This window comes from Schistocerca piceifrons, chromosome 7 (genome assembly GCF_021461385.2).
Source record: "Schistocerca piceifrons isolate TAMUIC-IGC-003096 chromosome 7, iqSchPice1.1, whole genome shotgun sequence".
NCBI classification, from domain to species: domain Eukaryota; kingdom Metazoa; phylum Arthropoda; class Insecta; order Orthoptera; family Acrididae; genus Schistocerca; species Schistocerca piceifrons.
In genome coordinates, this window is record NC_060144.1 from 554,441,008 (window position 1) to 554,454,533 (window position 13,526).

The following is a 13,526-nucleotide window of genomic DNA, read 5'->3' on the forward strand; positions in this document are numbered from 1 at the left end:
CTAACTTAGTAATGGCACTAAATGAATTTAGTTGATTATAACAATAGTGCAAACATTCAAATGTTCAGATTTGCTTTAACGTTGTAGTTTCCCCATATTGTAACCTGCAAAACAGATTCTCAGATGTGTAGATGGTTGAGTTTGTCTTGCTGGCAGAGTATTTTATCACAGTGCTTTAGTGTCATAGCTTACAGTCACCATCAGATGTTATCAGTGCTTGTAAGATGCCAAGAAAATACTTATATACTCTGATCATCACTTTTCTTGTGACTTTTTCCATATTAATTCAATCCTGTGTCACCTTGGAACATCCCCTGTGGACTTTTGTTCTGTATTCAGTTCATTCCTGTAAATTCACTTACTTTGCACCCATAGATATTAATTTTCTGGTTTTCTCCAAAGCTTCGTGGGATCTCTAGGTGGTTTGATCTCACTATAGGTGCTGCCATCCCCATAATCTAGAGCACTTTGTCCAGTCCAGTCCTGTTGTTTGCTCAGAGCCCCAAGTGTTACGTAATATGCTCACTCCTAAATGTTGGTACTGCGGGGTAAAAGCATACACAGATGCTTGCAAAGTATTCCAGTTTTATTTCCAGATACAAAATGGCACTGAATGAACTTTGTGTCTCAAAAGATGGTTGTAACATTCACCTGCTTTATTTCATCGTTGATTGTCCTCGGTATCGACATACTGTGTTGCTATACTGGCTGAAAAAAGGGGGGGGGGGGGGTGTAAGTTCAACACTGATTGCTTTAAAAGATTTAGCCAACAGGCGCACATCTGCATTTCACAGTTCTTTAATTTCACTGTTCACAACCCCCAGTAATACACAGTTAATTGGCCAGAGCACAAATGTTTAACTTTTGATAAGCCTCATTAATAATTTGCAGGCAAACATCAACATACTGCTACAATAGTTTACTGTTGAACGTCTACGAGCAGTAAAAACCTAAATATATATTTCAAAGTCTTTCAAATAAATTGAACAAACAGTCATTGCTTTAATACGTGGCCTGTTGTGTAACACTTATTTCATGGTTAAGCTGATGCATTGTTGTTGTTCTAACCAACACAGGCCTCTTGTCTGAAACTCGGTCGTGGACTGTCTGTCTCATGACCAAAAACTGGACCTTTATATATCAGCACAATAGTAGATGCTGAAACTACACATTGTTCGATGTTTTATTTACAGAAATTACAATTAAAACATAATTCGTTCAATCAACTGAATACATCAAAAAATTGCGTCTTTTTAACAGTTTCTTGTACTGCAAGAGTTAGACCGAATTACTTGTTTAAATGATGAAATTAACAGATATCGTTATGGAAACAATACTTTTGACAAAACTGTTAATTAGTTTGGAATTAATTAAGGGCTGGTTTTGCTAACATGTTTTCGAATAGAGCCAAATACATTCTTTAAGAATACTATTAGTTGTTCCTCCAAATGTTTATAATTAGTACAGAATTTATATTTGTTTATGAGTCAACAATAGAATTTAAGTTATGCAACAATTACTGATTTCACACTATAACAAAGGATACTAACTAGGAATAGTCAAAATAAATCAGGAAATTAATTGCATGCACAAAACTAAGCACAAAATTAGATCTGGTCGTATATTCTTTAAAACTGAAGGCCATCCTTTCTCTTTTATGAAAATGTAGATTATACTTGCGTATGTTAATGGCAATTAGTCAGAAATGAATTTTAAGGAGGCAGATGGCAAAACAAGAGGGGGGAGTAAAAAAATATCCCAGTTTGCTTCGTCACATGGTCAGTGAATCAATTTAGGTTGCTGTATCATCAAACTTGTTTATACAAATAAAAATGAAAAGCTTTGGCAGAGATATTGCTTCTTTCCGTCCAACTCTTAGGAGTCACTATTATGTTCTTAGTGTGCAGGTGGAGTTAAAAAAATTACTGACCATAGAGTATCACTTTTACAGAGAATTTATTGTCTTACAAAACAGCAAACCAATGAAAAACATTTGTGAGCTACAGTGCTAATGCCACAATTCCTGTGAGTAGAAACGAAACAAAACTGAAAATAATGCAAATATGTGCATGTTATGTAAGTTAGCCCGTAAATTTGGTGGTTGAAGGAATGATGAGAAAGTTTTTGGCTGAAACTCTCATCTTTTTATTGTAAGTGAACAGAACGCCATGAGCTTTTATGTATCCTTGTTGTGTTAACTGCTGGCTTTTTCTTAGACTTTTAACACTTTCAAGGAAAGTCCGTCTCATATTAACTATCTAGCCGGCACTGTGTTGAGTTGTGGCGAGGGGAGCTGCTTTAACTTATTTGTATCTTGATTTTAAACAGAAATGTAACCCATGTTTTGTTCTTCAAGCAGAGCATCAATGAAGTTTAAACATGACCAACAAATCTGATAAATGCTTAAATGTTTCATGAATTTAAATGAAAATTTCTTTGGAAGGTGATGGTTGCACATCATACTGTATACTGACACAATGAAATATATAAGTTCTCACAAAATTCTAGCTAGAGGTTAATTGTTTGTTTAAAGTACATTTTTGGTACTATGTGTAGTCATGGAAACACATGTGAAAACACGTTATTTCATTGTAGGTACTTGCTGAACGGTCAACTGAGCTCCATGACGTGGCTTTGAAGCATGCTGTTATTGACAGTCTGCTGACATACACAGGACTTACAGTCCAGTCTATTGCAGAAGCCTGGGAGAATATTTTGCTTGAAATGGACTCAAAGTTAGCCTCCTATGCTGATACAGTCCCTGAAGGTTCTGTGTCAGCTGACTTCCTTGACCTCCTAATGTTTGGAACAACATCACTTGAATTGGAAAAGTGAGTAATATTGATATATACAAGATCATGATTACTCTGTAAAAAGTACTGCATAAATCGATAAATAACTTATTGCTGACTATTAAAGATATGGCATTATTCAACATTTTATTACTTCACAACGATACTGTAAATAATGATACCAGGCATAAGTGGATTGTGACATAACAATGTGAAACCTTTGTCAAACAACATGATGATATGTGCAAGCAGAATAATAGCTAGCTGGTTACATGGTGGTTTTTTTTTTTTTTTTTTTATTTATGAGGGGCAAGTCAGCACATGCCAGATGACGGGCAGCTGGCCAACATTTACTTTTGGTTGGGCAAGTGGTGCCTCACATTACCCCAGGAGGAAAATCCTGTCTATTGTGAACCATATGTGCTGTCTAATCACGGAAAAGTGGTGGTATGCAGACTGACTGTAAAAACGCTATCACAACATTTTCCGTTGTTCAGATTAGTCGTGATATATCGCGAAGGAATAGTGTTATCAGAAGGCAAAAATGGGAGGTTAGAAGATGATGATGAGATGGAGCTGCTGGTCATTAGAGCTCTCCAATAAGACCATTTGTTCCAGAGCTACAGCTAATCAAGAAACCTATTTCACTGTCACACTTCTTCATAGGAATGTTATCAGTGATGACTTTTGAGTAATACATAACTTCTCCTGTTGCCTTGTTAAAATCTGCTTCTTTTGTCAAAATGTAGTATAGTTTACAAATATTAATCTCAATAACATTCTAACGTAGCTGAAGCTGAGCAGACTCTTGAGACAATGTATTATTAAAGTAGTAACTCAAGGCAAGACAGATCAGTAGCTCATGCAAAAGTCCAGTCTCAGTTTAAAAATAAATGTATAACTTCACTTATATTGTTTCAAACCCCACAGTAAGTCTCACTTCACCAGTTTATTTATTTATTTATTGTGATCCAACTTACAGGCTATGAACAGTTAGTATTTTAAATTATTTAAACAAATTTCTGCAGGACTCCCTTGCACATCTTATCTGTAGGATAAGTACACTTTCCATATTACCTTTACTGCTTGGCCCCCGTACCTCTATCCCATAGCTGAGACGGGACTCAAATAGTGCAAAATGTATTTGCCTCAGAGTGGTAATGTTTACAAAAAGGTGTCAGTTTTCTTGGAGCATGTATGCTAGTAGATAGCTTTTTGCACATGTCATTTACATGATCAGACCAGAAATTTGGTCAAGTATTCTTTTTATGGATTCATCACCACTAAAATTTGGTTTTCAGGAGTTTAAGCCTCCAAAGATCAAATTCAGTATGTTGTTGTTGTGGTCTTCAGTCCAGAGACTGGTTTGATGCAGCTCTCCGAGACTGGTTTGATGCAGCTCTCCATGCTACTCTATCCTGTGCAAGCTCCTTTATCTCCGAGTAACTACTGCAGCCTAAATCCTTTTGAATCTGCTTAGTGTATTCATCTCTTGGTCTTTCTCTACGATTTTTACCCTCCACACTTCCCTCCATCACTAAGTTGGTGATCCCTTGATGCCGCAGAACATGTACTACTACTGTATTTACTCGAATCTAAGCCGCACCTGAAAAATGAGACTCGAAATCAAGGGAAAAAAAATTTCCCTAATCTAAGCCGCACCTGAAATTTGAGACTCGAAATTCAAGGGGAGAGAAGAGTTTTAGGCCGCACCTTCAAATCGAAACAGAGTTGGTCCATTGTAATATGAAACACAATTTAGGTCGAATGAATGACGATACAGCTACAGTAGTTTGGTTCGAGACGTAAGCTTAGCAGTTAAGCTTTACCAGATAGCTATGGCTATGTGTCAGGCGCTCCGTCCATATTTATACAGGTACCCTTCCTTTTTCACGTGCTTCATCTGGTTTGAATTGAGTGCTTATTTTTCTTTATCTGATAAGTGTCATTCTCTTTGTTATAGGTATTTACGTCACTCTAAGCTGAAGATGCATTACTGTATTGTGTCATGCATTGTTTGTCACATTTTGATAATGAGTGTTTACGACCTGTCGCCGCTCGCAGCCTGTCTTGCTTTTGTGTGCGCTACCGCCGCTTACAATTAAAAAAAAGGGGGGGGGGAATCGTCTCATTAGCAAAACAATGGCAAGAGACTGCTACTTGTTGTTACTGACACTGCTGCTTTCTTTGATAATGATCAACAAGAATCAAATAATAGACTGCATATGATAGAACATGTTCTGAACGAGAGTTTAGCGAAAATTTTTCTCCATTTAAAAATCTTTGCAGACGCCTCTTTAGTACATTACATTCTGCACAGAAATTAGAGTCATCTTAGATTTAAAAATCTAGTCAATTGCCACCCTTCATTTCTGACTGTATCACTATTAGGCATAAGAATAATACGAATATAAACATGATATGTATATTCTTCCGCGTTTGCTGTTGTCTCACTTTAGTTTTGTAGTTTATTAGGCAGACAGAATTTAAATGAGATAGCAGCAAACACGAAAGAATACATGGCAAAATGTTTATATTTGCATTATTCTTATGGTGAGGGGAATACTGCATGTGATTCACAATTCATAAAAGTTCCTACAGCAACCATCTCTTCTCAAAGGTAGGAAAAAAATTCAGAACATAGAGTTGGCCATATTGACAAACATCCCTAACAGTCTTGCCAGTCGGATTTACGTAGTACATTGAAACGGTGCAACATTCGAAGATAAACAATATGGAATTTGTATTTACTTTGATGGATAATGTATAAAAATGCAGTGGTCGAAACTCGGGGTGGAGGAAAAAAAGCTCGTCTCCCACCTTTTTTTTTTAAATTTATCTACTGACACAGAGGTTTTGGCGCCAGTATTTATCTTTGTGCCTGCAAAGCGTTCCTGTGAAGCGCTACATATATTCGATGGCAGAAGTTAGTTGTGGCAGCACCTTCCAACATTTTTCAGAACTTCCGCTTGCTTTGCACTCGATTCTAAGCCGCAGGTGATCTTTTGGATTACAAAATCCGGAAAAAAAGTGTGGCTTAGATTCAAGTAAATATGGTAACCAATCCCTTCTTCTAGTCAAGTTGTGCCACAAATTCCTCTTCTCCCCAATTCTATTCAGGACCTCGTCATTAGTTATGTGATCTACCATCTAATCATCAATATTCTTCTGTAGCACCACATTTCGAAAGCTTCTATTCTCTTCTTGTCTAAACTATTTATCGTCCATGTTTCACATCCATACATGGCTACACTCCATACAAGTACTTTTAGAAAAACACTTCCTAACACTTAAATCTATACTCGTTGTTAACAAATTTCTCTTCTTCAGAAACGCTTTTCTTGCCATTGCTAGTCTACATTTTATATCCTCTCTACTTCGGCCATCATCAGTTACTTTGCTCCCCAAATAGCAAAACTCATTTACTACTTTAAGTGTCTCATTTCCTAATCTAATACCCTTAGCATCACCTGATTTAATTAGACTACATGCCATTATCCTCGTTTTGCTTTTGTTGATGTTCATTTTATGTCCACCTTTCAAGACATTGTTCATTCCATTCAGCTGCTCTTCCAGGTCCTTTGCTGTCTCTGACAGAATTACAAAGTCATTGGCAATCCTCAAAGTTTTTATTTCTTCTCCATGGATTTTAATTCCTCCTCCAAATTTTTCTTTTCTTTCCTTTGCTGCTTGCTCATATACATATTGAATAACAGCGGGGATAGACTACAACCCTGTCTCACTCCCTTCCCAATCGCTGCTTCCCTTTCATGCCCCTCGATTCTTATAACTGCCATCGGGTTCTTGTAAAAATTGTAAATAGCCTTTCACTCCCTGTATTTTACCCCTGCCACCTTCAGAATTTGAAAGAGAGTATTCCAGTCAACCTTGTCAAAAGCTTTCTGTAAGTCTATATATGCGAGAAAAGTAGGTTTGCCTTTCCTTAACCTGTGTTCTAAGGTAAGTAGTAGGGTCAGTATTGCCTCACGTGTTCCAACATTACTACAGAATCCGAACTGATCTTCCCCAAGGTCGGCTTCTACCAGTTTTTCCATTCATCTGTAAAGAATTTGTGTAAGTATTTTGCAGCTTTGACTTATTAAACTGATAGTTCAGTAATTTTCACACCTGTCAACAAATGCTTTTTTGCAGCTGTGACTTATTAAACTGATGGTTGGGCAATTTTCACACCTCTCAACACCTACTTTCTTTGGGATTGGAATTATTATATTCTTCTTTAAGTCTGTCTCATACATCGTGTTTGCCAGATGGTAGAGTTTTGTCTTAGCTGGCTGTCCCAAGGCTATCTGTTGTTCTAATGGAATGTTGTCTACTCCAGGGATCTTGTTTCAACCTAGGTCTTTCAGAGCTCTGTCAAATTCTTCACACAGTATCACATCTCCCATTTCATCTTCACTTACATTCTCTTCCATTTCCATAACATTGCTCTCAAGTACATCGCCCTTGTATAGGTCTCTTTAATTTTCCTGTAGGTAGTATCTATCTTACTCCTACTGATATATGCCTCTACATCCTTACATTTGTCCTCCAGCCACCCTGCTTACCCATTTTGCACTTCGTGTCGATCTCATTTTTGAGACATTTGTATTCCTTCTTGCCTGCCTCATTTACTGCATTTTTATATTTTCTCCTTTCATCAATTAAATTCAGTATCTCTTCCATTACCCAAGGATTTCTACTAACCCTCATCTTTTTACCTACTTGATCCTCTGCTGCCTTTACTATTTCATCTCTCAAAGCTACCCATTCTTCTTCTACCATATTTCTTTTCCCTGTTCCTGTCAGTTGTTCCCTAATGCTCTCTCTGAAACAGTCTACAACCTCTGGGTCTTTCAGTTTATCCAGGTCCCATCTTCTTAAATTCCCACCTCAGATTGTGTTCAGAGTACACATCTGCCCTTGGAAATGTATTACAATTTTAAACCTGGTTCCTGAATCTCTGTCTTACCATTATATAATCTATCTGACACTTTCCAGTATCTTCAGGCTTCTTCCATGTATACAACCTTCTTTCATGATTCTTGAATGAAGTGTTAGCTATGATTAAGTTATGATCTGTGAAAAATTCTACCGGGCGGCTTCCTCTTTCGTTCCTTACTCCCATTCCATATTCACCTACTACGTTTCCTTCGCTTCCTTTTCCTACTACTGAGTTCCAGTCCCCCATGACTATTAAATTTTCGTCTCCCTTCACTATCTAAATAATTTCTTTTATCTCATCATACATTTCTTCTATCTCTTCATCATCTGTGTAGCTAGTTGGCATATAAACTTGTACTACTGTGGTAGGCGTGGGCTTTGTGTCTATCTTGACTACAATAATGCGTCCACAATGCTGTTCGTAGTAGCTGACCCCTGTTCCTATTTTTTTTATTCATTATTAAACCTACTCCTGCATTACTGTTATTTGATTTTGTATTTAGAACCCTGTATACACCTTACATGAAGTCTTGTTCCTCCTGCCACCGAACTTCTCTAATTCCCACTATATCTAACTTTAACCTATCCATTTCCCTTTTTAAATTTTCTAACCTACCTGCCTGATTAAGGGATCTTACATTCCATGCTCCGATCCGTAGAAAGCCAGTTTTCTTTCTCCTTATAACGACATCCTCCTGAGTAGTCTCCTCCCAGCGATCTGAATGGGGGCCTATTTTACCTCTGAAATATTTTACCCAAGAGAACGCCATCATCATTTAACTGTACAGTGAAGCTGCATGCCTTCAGGAAAAATTACGGCTGTAGTTTCCCCTTGCTTTCAGCCGTTTGCAGTACGAGTACAGCAAGGCCGTTTTGGTTAATATTACAAGGCCAGGTCAGTCAGTCATCCAGACTGTTGCCCCTGCAGCCATCAAGTACTTGTTCTGCATAGAAAGAAATGTTACACTGAATCAAGTTGAATGTAGCGCGTATAAGGCGAAGTTAATGGAACTAGCTATGTTGTACAAGCCAAAAACTACATGTCACCTGGTTGACAAAGTAGCTGATGCTAAAGGAAATAGTTTAATGAGGCTACCTTCATATCACTGTCATTTAAATCCAGTTGAAAATATATGTGCCTACATGAAAAGTAAGAAGGGAAAAAAAAAAGAAAAAGAAAAAAAAATTCAGTGAAGTTCAAATACTGACGAAAGAAGCCACTGCAAATGTTACACCACATGACTGTTCTTGAGTTGTCAGCCGTACCAAGAAGGTAGTTGAGGGATTCGTGAAGGACTGTGACACATTTTGAGTAATACGTAACTTCTCTTGTTGATATGTTAAATTTGCTTCTTTGTCAAAATACAGCAGAGTGGCACTGAGTTAAAAAAAATTTGCAACACAGTCCTGAAACAGTGTAATATTAAACTAGCAACTGAGGGCAAGACAAGTCAATAGGTTATGAAAAAGCCTATTCTCATATAAAAATGAACATGTAAATTCTTCACTGACATTGTTGCAAGACAAACAGCAATTCTTGTTTCACCAGCTATCGATCGTGCTTAAAAATCACATTATTTCATTGAAAAAATCTGTATTTCTTTGAATATTGTGATATATACGGAAGTTTCACGCATTAATTGGCAAAATACTCTCTTCTTTGTATGCTATCATTTGCCAAAATCTTGTTCCGATATCTCATACTGTTTAAGAGATACAAGAGGTTTGTGAATATTTCATTCTGGTTGTTTCACTGGCGTGTGCGCACAGCGCTCTTTACATAGACTCCATTTTCTCAAGACTGGAGACAGATAATGATATCCTTTGAAGTTTAAATAATAAAGCAGACTTTAACTTCTTGAGGTAGGTTACCTAATATCAAAAATTCACAATAACTATGACCATTAGCAATATGATAGGCAGTTCTTCACGAAGTTGATGAGATATAAGGTGTGTGAGAATGAGAGTTTATTACCGAATAGTTTCTTTAAAATCATTTGAGAAAGATCACAGATCAGCCGGCTTGCGCGGCTTGCTTTTCATGCAGACGAGAGAGCTTGACAGGTACCGTGCACAGTAGGCCCTGTTGACGTGTTCAGTACACACTGGCAACTGCGCTTCTCTCCACTCACAATGTACTCAACTGTCAAAACTCGCAACAAATTTACACTCACTATAGTTGCTTGAATATCATCTGGAAGTTTTGCATAGTAATCACTTGGAAAAATACTCTCCTCTTTGTGTGCTATCATTTGTGAAATCTTGTTTCTATGTATCAGATCTTTTATGAGATATGAGGGATTCATGAACATTTCATTCTCGCTTTTTCATTGGCACACATGTTCAAGACAGAACACTTTACATACATTCCATTTTCTTGAGATTGGAGACTGATAGCATAGCCATCAAAGCTTAAAGAATAATTCAGTATGTTATATGTATTTGTATGCAGCAACCTATGACCTAACACACACCAAACACAGATTCATAGAGACCCCTAATTCTCCACTGCAACTTTAACAGTTTCTTGCAGTAGTTTACCTAATCACTAAATATGACAATAACTATGACCATTAATAAAATGTTAGGCAGGCCATCATGAAGCTGATGAATGAAACAAAGCTGTATGAGAATGAGATTTTTTTTTTTTACTGAGCAGTTTCTTTAAAATCATTGAAAGATCACAGATCGGACGGCAGATGCATGGCATTCTTTTGTGTATTGATGGTAACTGGTGTTGTCTGAGAATTCCCACTCTGTAAGCTGTGACATCAAACAGGACTTAACAAGGAGAATAGTATTGGAACTATCATCAAAACACGCACAGCCTGTTAGCAGATGACATAGCTTGTAAGGGAGCCATTGTGCGAGTCACCAAGTAAGTGCACTGCAATCGTTACTCCATGTGAGACTGGCTTTAATGTCAGTGTTTAGTAAGGTTATTGATGTTACAATTTGCACAGTCGCAAATAAGACACAAAAATTATTTTCAAGAAGGCTTTGCCACCTTGCCTGTGGTTCAGAGTTCAGTTATGAACTGGTGCAAAGCTATTCAACTGACTCTCATCTAACATAAAGAAAGAAATTGTGAATCCCTTCCTGTTCAAAATAAAATTAAAAAGATGCCCCATTAGTCTCTCTTTCTGCAAATTATCTGATTACGTAGATTCAAGGATTGCAAGCATCTGTTAGATACACAGCAAGCAGCATGTTCATGGCAGAACTGCGTGGTGTGGTAGTGTAATGTAAACAAGCTTCTGTTATTATAGATGTAGGCAACTTTCAAAAATACTATTATGATCAAGTAAAATTATGCTGCTAACAGGAGATAAATAGTGGCTCTTAAATGTAACTTGGAAGCAGCAGCTTTTACTGAACAATGGCATTGTGTCATAAGACATAAAACTGAGTTACTAGGCTACATTTAGCTGCTATAAACAATGGTTTTAACAGTACAGTGATACTTGGTTATTAACACAGTGTACAGCATATGTTTTTATGAGTTTCTTCTCGGTTGTTAATCTGTACCTTGACTTATTCCACATCCCTGAAGGTACTTCTGCTTAATATCTACACAACATGATGAATAAAAGAAGGAATTAATTAAGTAACTGATATTAACAAATTATGAAACAGAATTTGTAGCCAAGACGTACCTTCAGGGAATGAAATACTTAATACTGCCAATAGACACATACTAAAGTACACATAAGCAGGGCCGGTTTAAGGCACCAGGCTGAAGGGGGCCACAGAGGCGATCCTAGTGATAAATTTGTACCATGATTAGTATTGAAAACAATCCATTTCCACACTCACAAGGTTTAGGGTTATTTTTGTAGGTCTTACTAAGCGCTCACGCAACTCCAGTTAATGTATGCACGAGGGAGCAAAGAAGCATCACCAAGTTATGTCACTTTTTTTGGACTAATGGAGGGTGGGGGTGCCAAATGATAAGTCACTTATGTGAAAAAATGGTAAGAATGAAAGTAAATACTGGCCAATAATTCCGTCTCATAATTTTATAGAAGAGTGTGTGTGTGTGTGTGTGTGTGTGTGTGTGTGTGTGTGTGTGATTTTTTTTTTTTTTTACTGGTATAATTCCAAATTTTTCATGTTGTTTGTGGCAAGCATTTGAATTAAGTTTTATATGTAAGAACTAGTTACATACCATTGTCTCTCTTCTCCAGATTTCTTCTTCATGACCTGACAGAAAAAGGGTTGAAGAAACTTGGACATTCTATTGAACTTAGTTACTCAAATATTCAAAAACTTGTACTGAAGCATCTGAATACAGTTGGACAGAGTCTAGCATATCATTTGGCAGAAGTACGTGGAATGTCACGGCTAGAAGACCGCTACAAAGTATTGGGACTGGAAGAAGCTGCCGTCACAAAAGCCATTGCTGCCACTGGAGCATTTCTGGTTAAAGCAACAGAAATACAGCAAGTTATTGACAGCTCCATGAAGAATTACAAGGTGTGTTGAATCCACTTGATGGTCCACCTGAATGTGTTGAGCTTGCTTCAGTAATTTTTCTTCTCATCCTCCATCTTTTACCAAGGGTTGTTTTTTTTTGTGATGCTGGTTGGGATCTGATACATTGTGTCATTCACTAGTATTTTGTTTATGATTATTTTCTTTCAGTAACACCTAGCTCTTAATATAAGTATTGCTGTTGGATCTTACTGGATGTTTTCTGACCAAAATAGCTTAAAACGGCAGGGCCATTAGGCAAAGTTGCCATGTAGTCTCCCAATTTTGGTGCAAACTATGCAGTGTTCTACATGGGAACGATCGCTAATGAGCTGTCTGCGCTGTTCTGACTACAAACCCAACAAAACGCACAGCTGTAAAAGAGATAAAATTTATTAGATCACAGAGTGACATCCACAAGAATACAATGAAAGTAGTTTACACATTTCATACACATCCAACAATTTAGGGAGGAAGGCTAGGTATTGCCATTCACAATGCCTTGTTTGAATACGTGCCTGTGGCAGTGGGCAGCAGAAAAAGTGCAAAAAGTTCCCGATCCACACAGACTGGTATGCACAGATAAAAGAGATTATCTAAAAACAAAGAAGATGTGACTTACCAAACGAAAGCGCTGGCAGGTCGATAGACACACAAACATACACACATAATTCAAGCTTTCGCAACAAACTGTTGCCTCATCAGGAAAGAGGGAAGGAGAGGGAAAGACGAAAGGATGTGGGTTTTAAGGGAGAGGGTAAGGAGTCATTACAATCCCAGGAGCGGAAAGACTTACCTTAGGGGGAAAAAAAGGACGGGTATACACTCGCGCACACACGCATATCCATCCACACATATACAGACACAAGCAGACATATTACATTAATATGATAAAAGAGATTAGTATGACAGCAACCCCATCACCCATCACCCATCAACCCTGGGGCAACTAGTGGACAGGAGCCACCTGAATGTTGGAATCCATGACAAGGGGTGCAAACCTAGGCTACGACAGCAGCAAATTTGAGAGGAGAGGCTCTGGCAATAGACCTGGCCTGTGTCCCCACTAATGACATTGCCTGCTCAGTGCAGTGGGAGACCCTGGCACAAGTTACATGAAACAAACCTGCTGTTGATGCTGACAAAGCCCTGACCATCTGGGATAGGTTGACACAACCAGGCCTGCTCGATCCACAGAGGGGCCAGGGCCAACAAAGAATAAGGCAGCAGGCCCACAACACAGGGAGGGACCTCAGTGTCCATCTTAGGATGCAACTGGTTCTGATGGCATGTCACAAGTCAATCCTTGGTGTGAATCAT

At 37.9% G+C, this 13,526-nt stretch overlaps 1 protein-coding gene across 2 annotated transcripts in view; it reads left to right on the forward strand.

Moving 5' to 3' along the window:
- Window positions 1-13,526, forward strand: part of LOC124804839 (anaphase-promoting complex subunit 4) — a 120,087-nt gene that overhangs the window by 57,176 nt on the left and 49,385 nt on the right. For both annotated transcript variants that reach the window (XM_047265189.1, XM_047265190.1), the window contains 2 exons: window positions 2,596-2,831; window positions 11,921-12,209. In XM_047265189.1, the coding sequence (XP_047121145.1) occupies window positions 2,596-2,831; window positions 11,921-12,209 (525 nt within the window). The remainder of the gene's footprint in view (window positions 1-2,595; window positions 2,832-11,920; window positions 12,210-13,526) is intronic.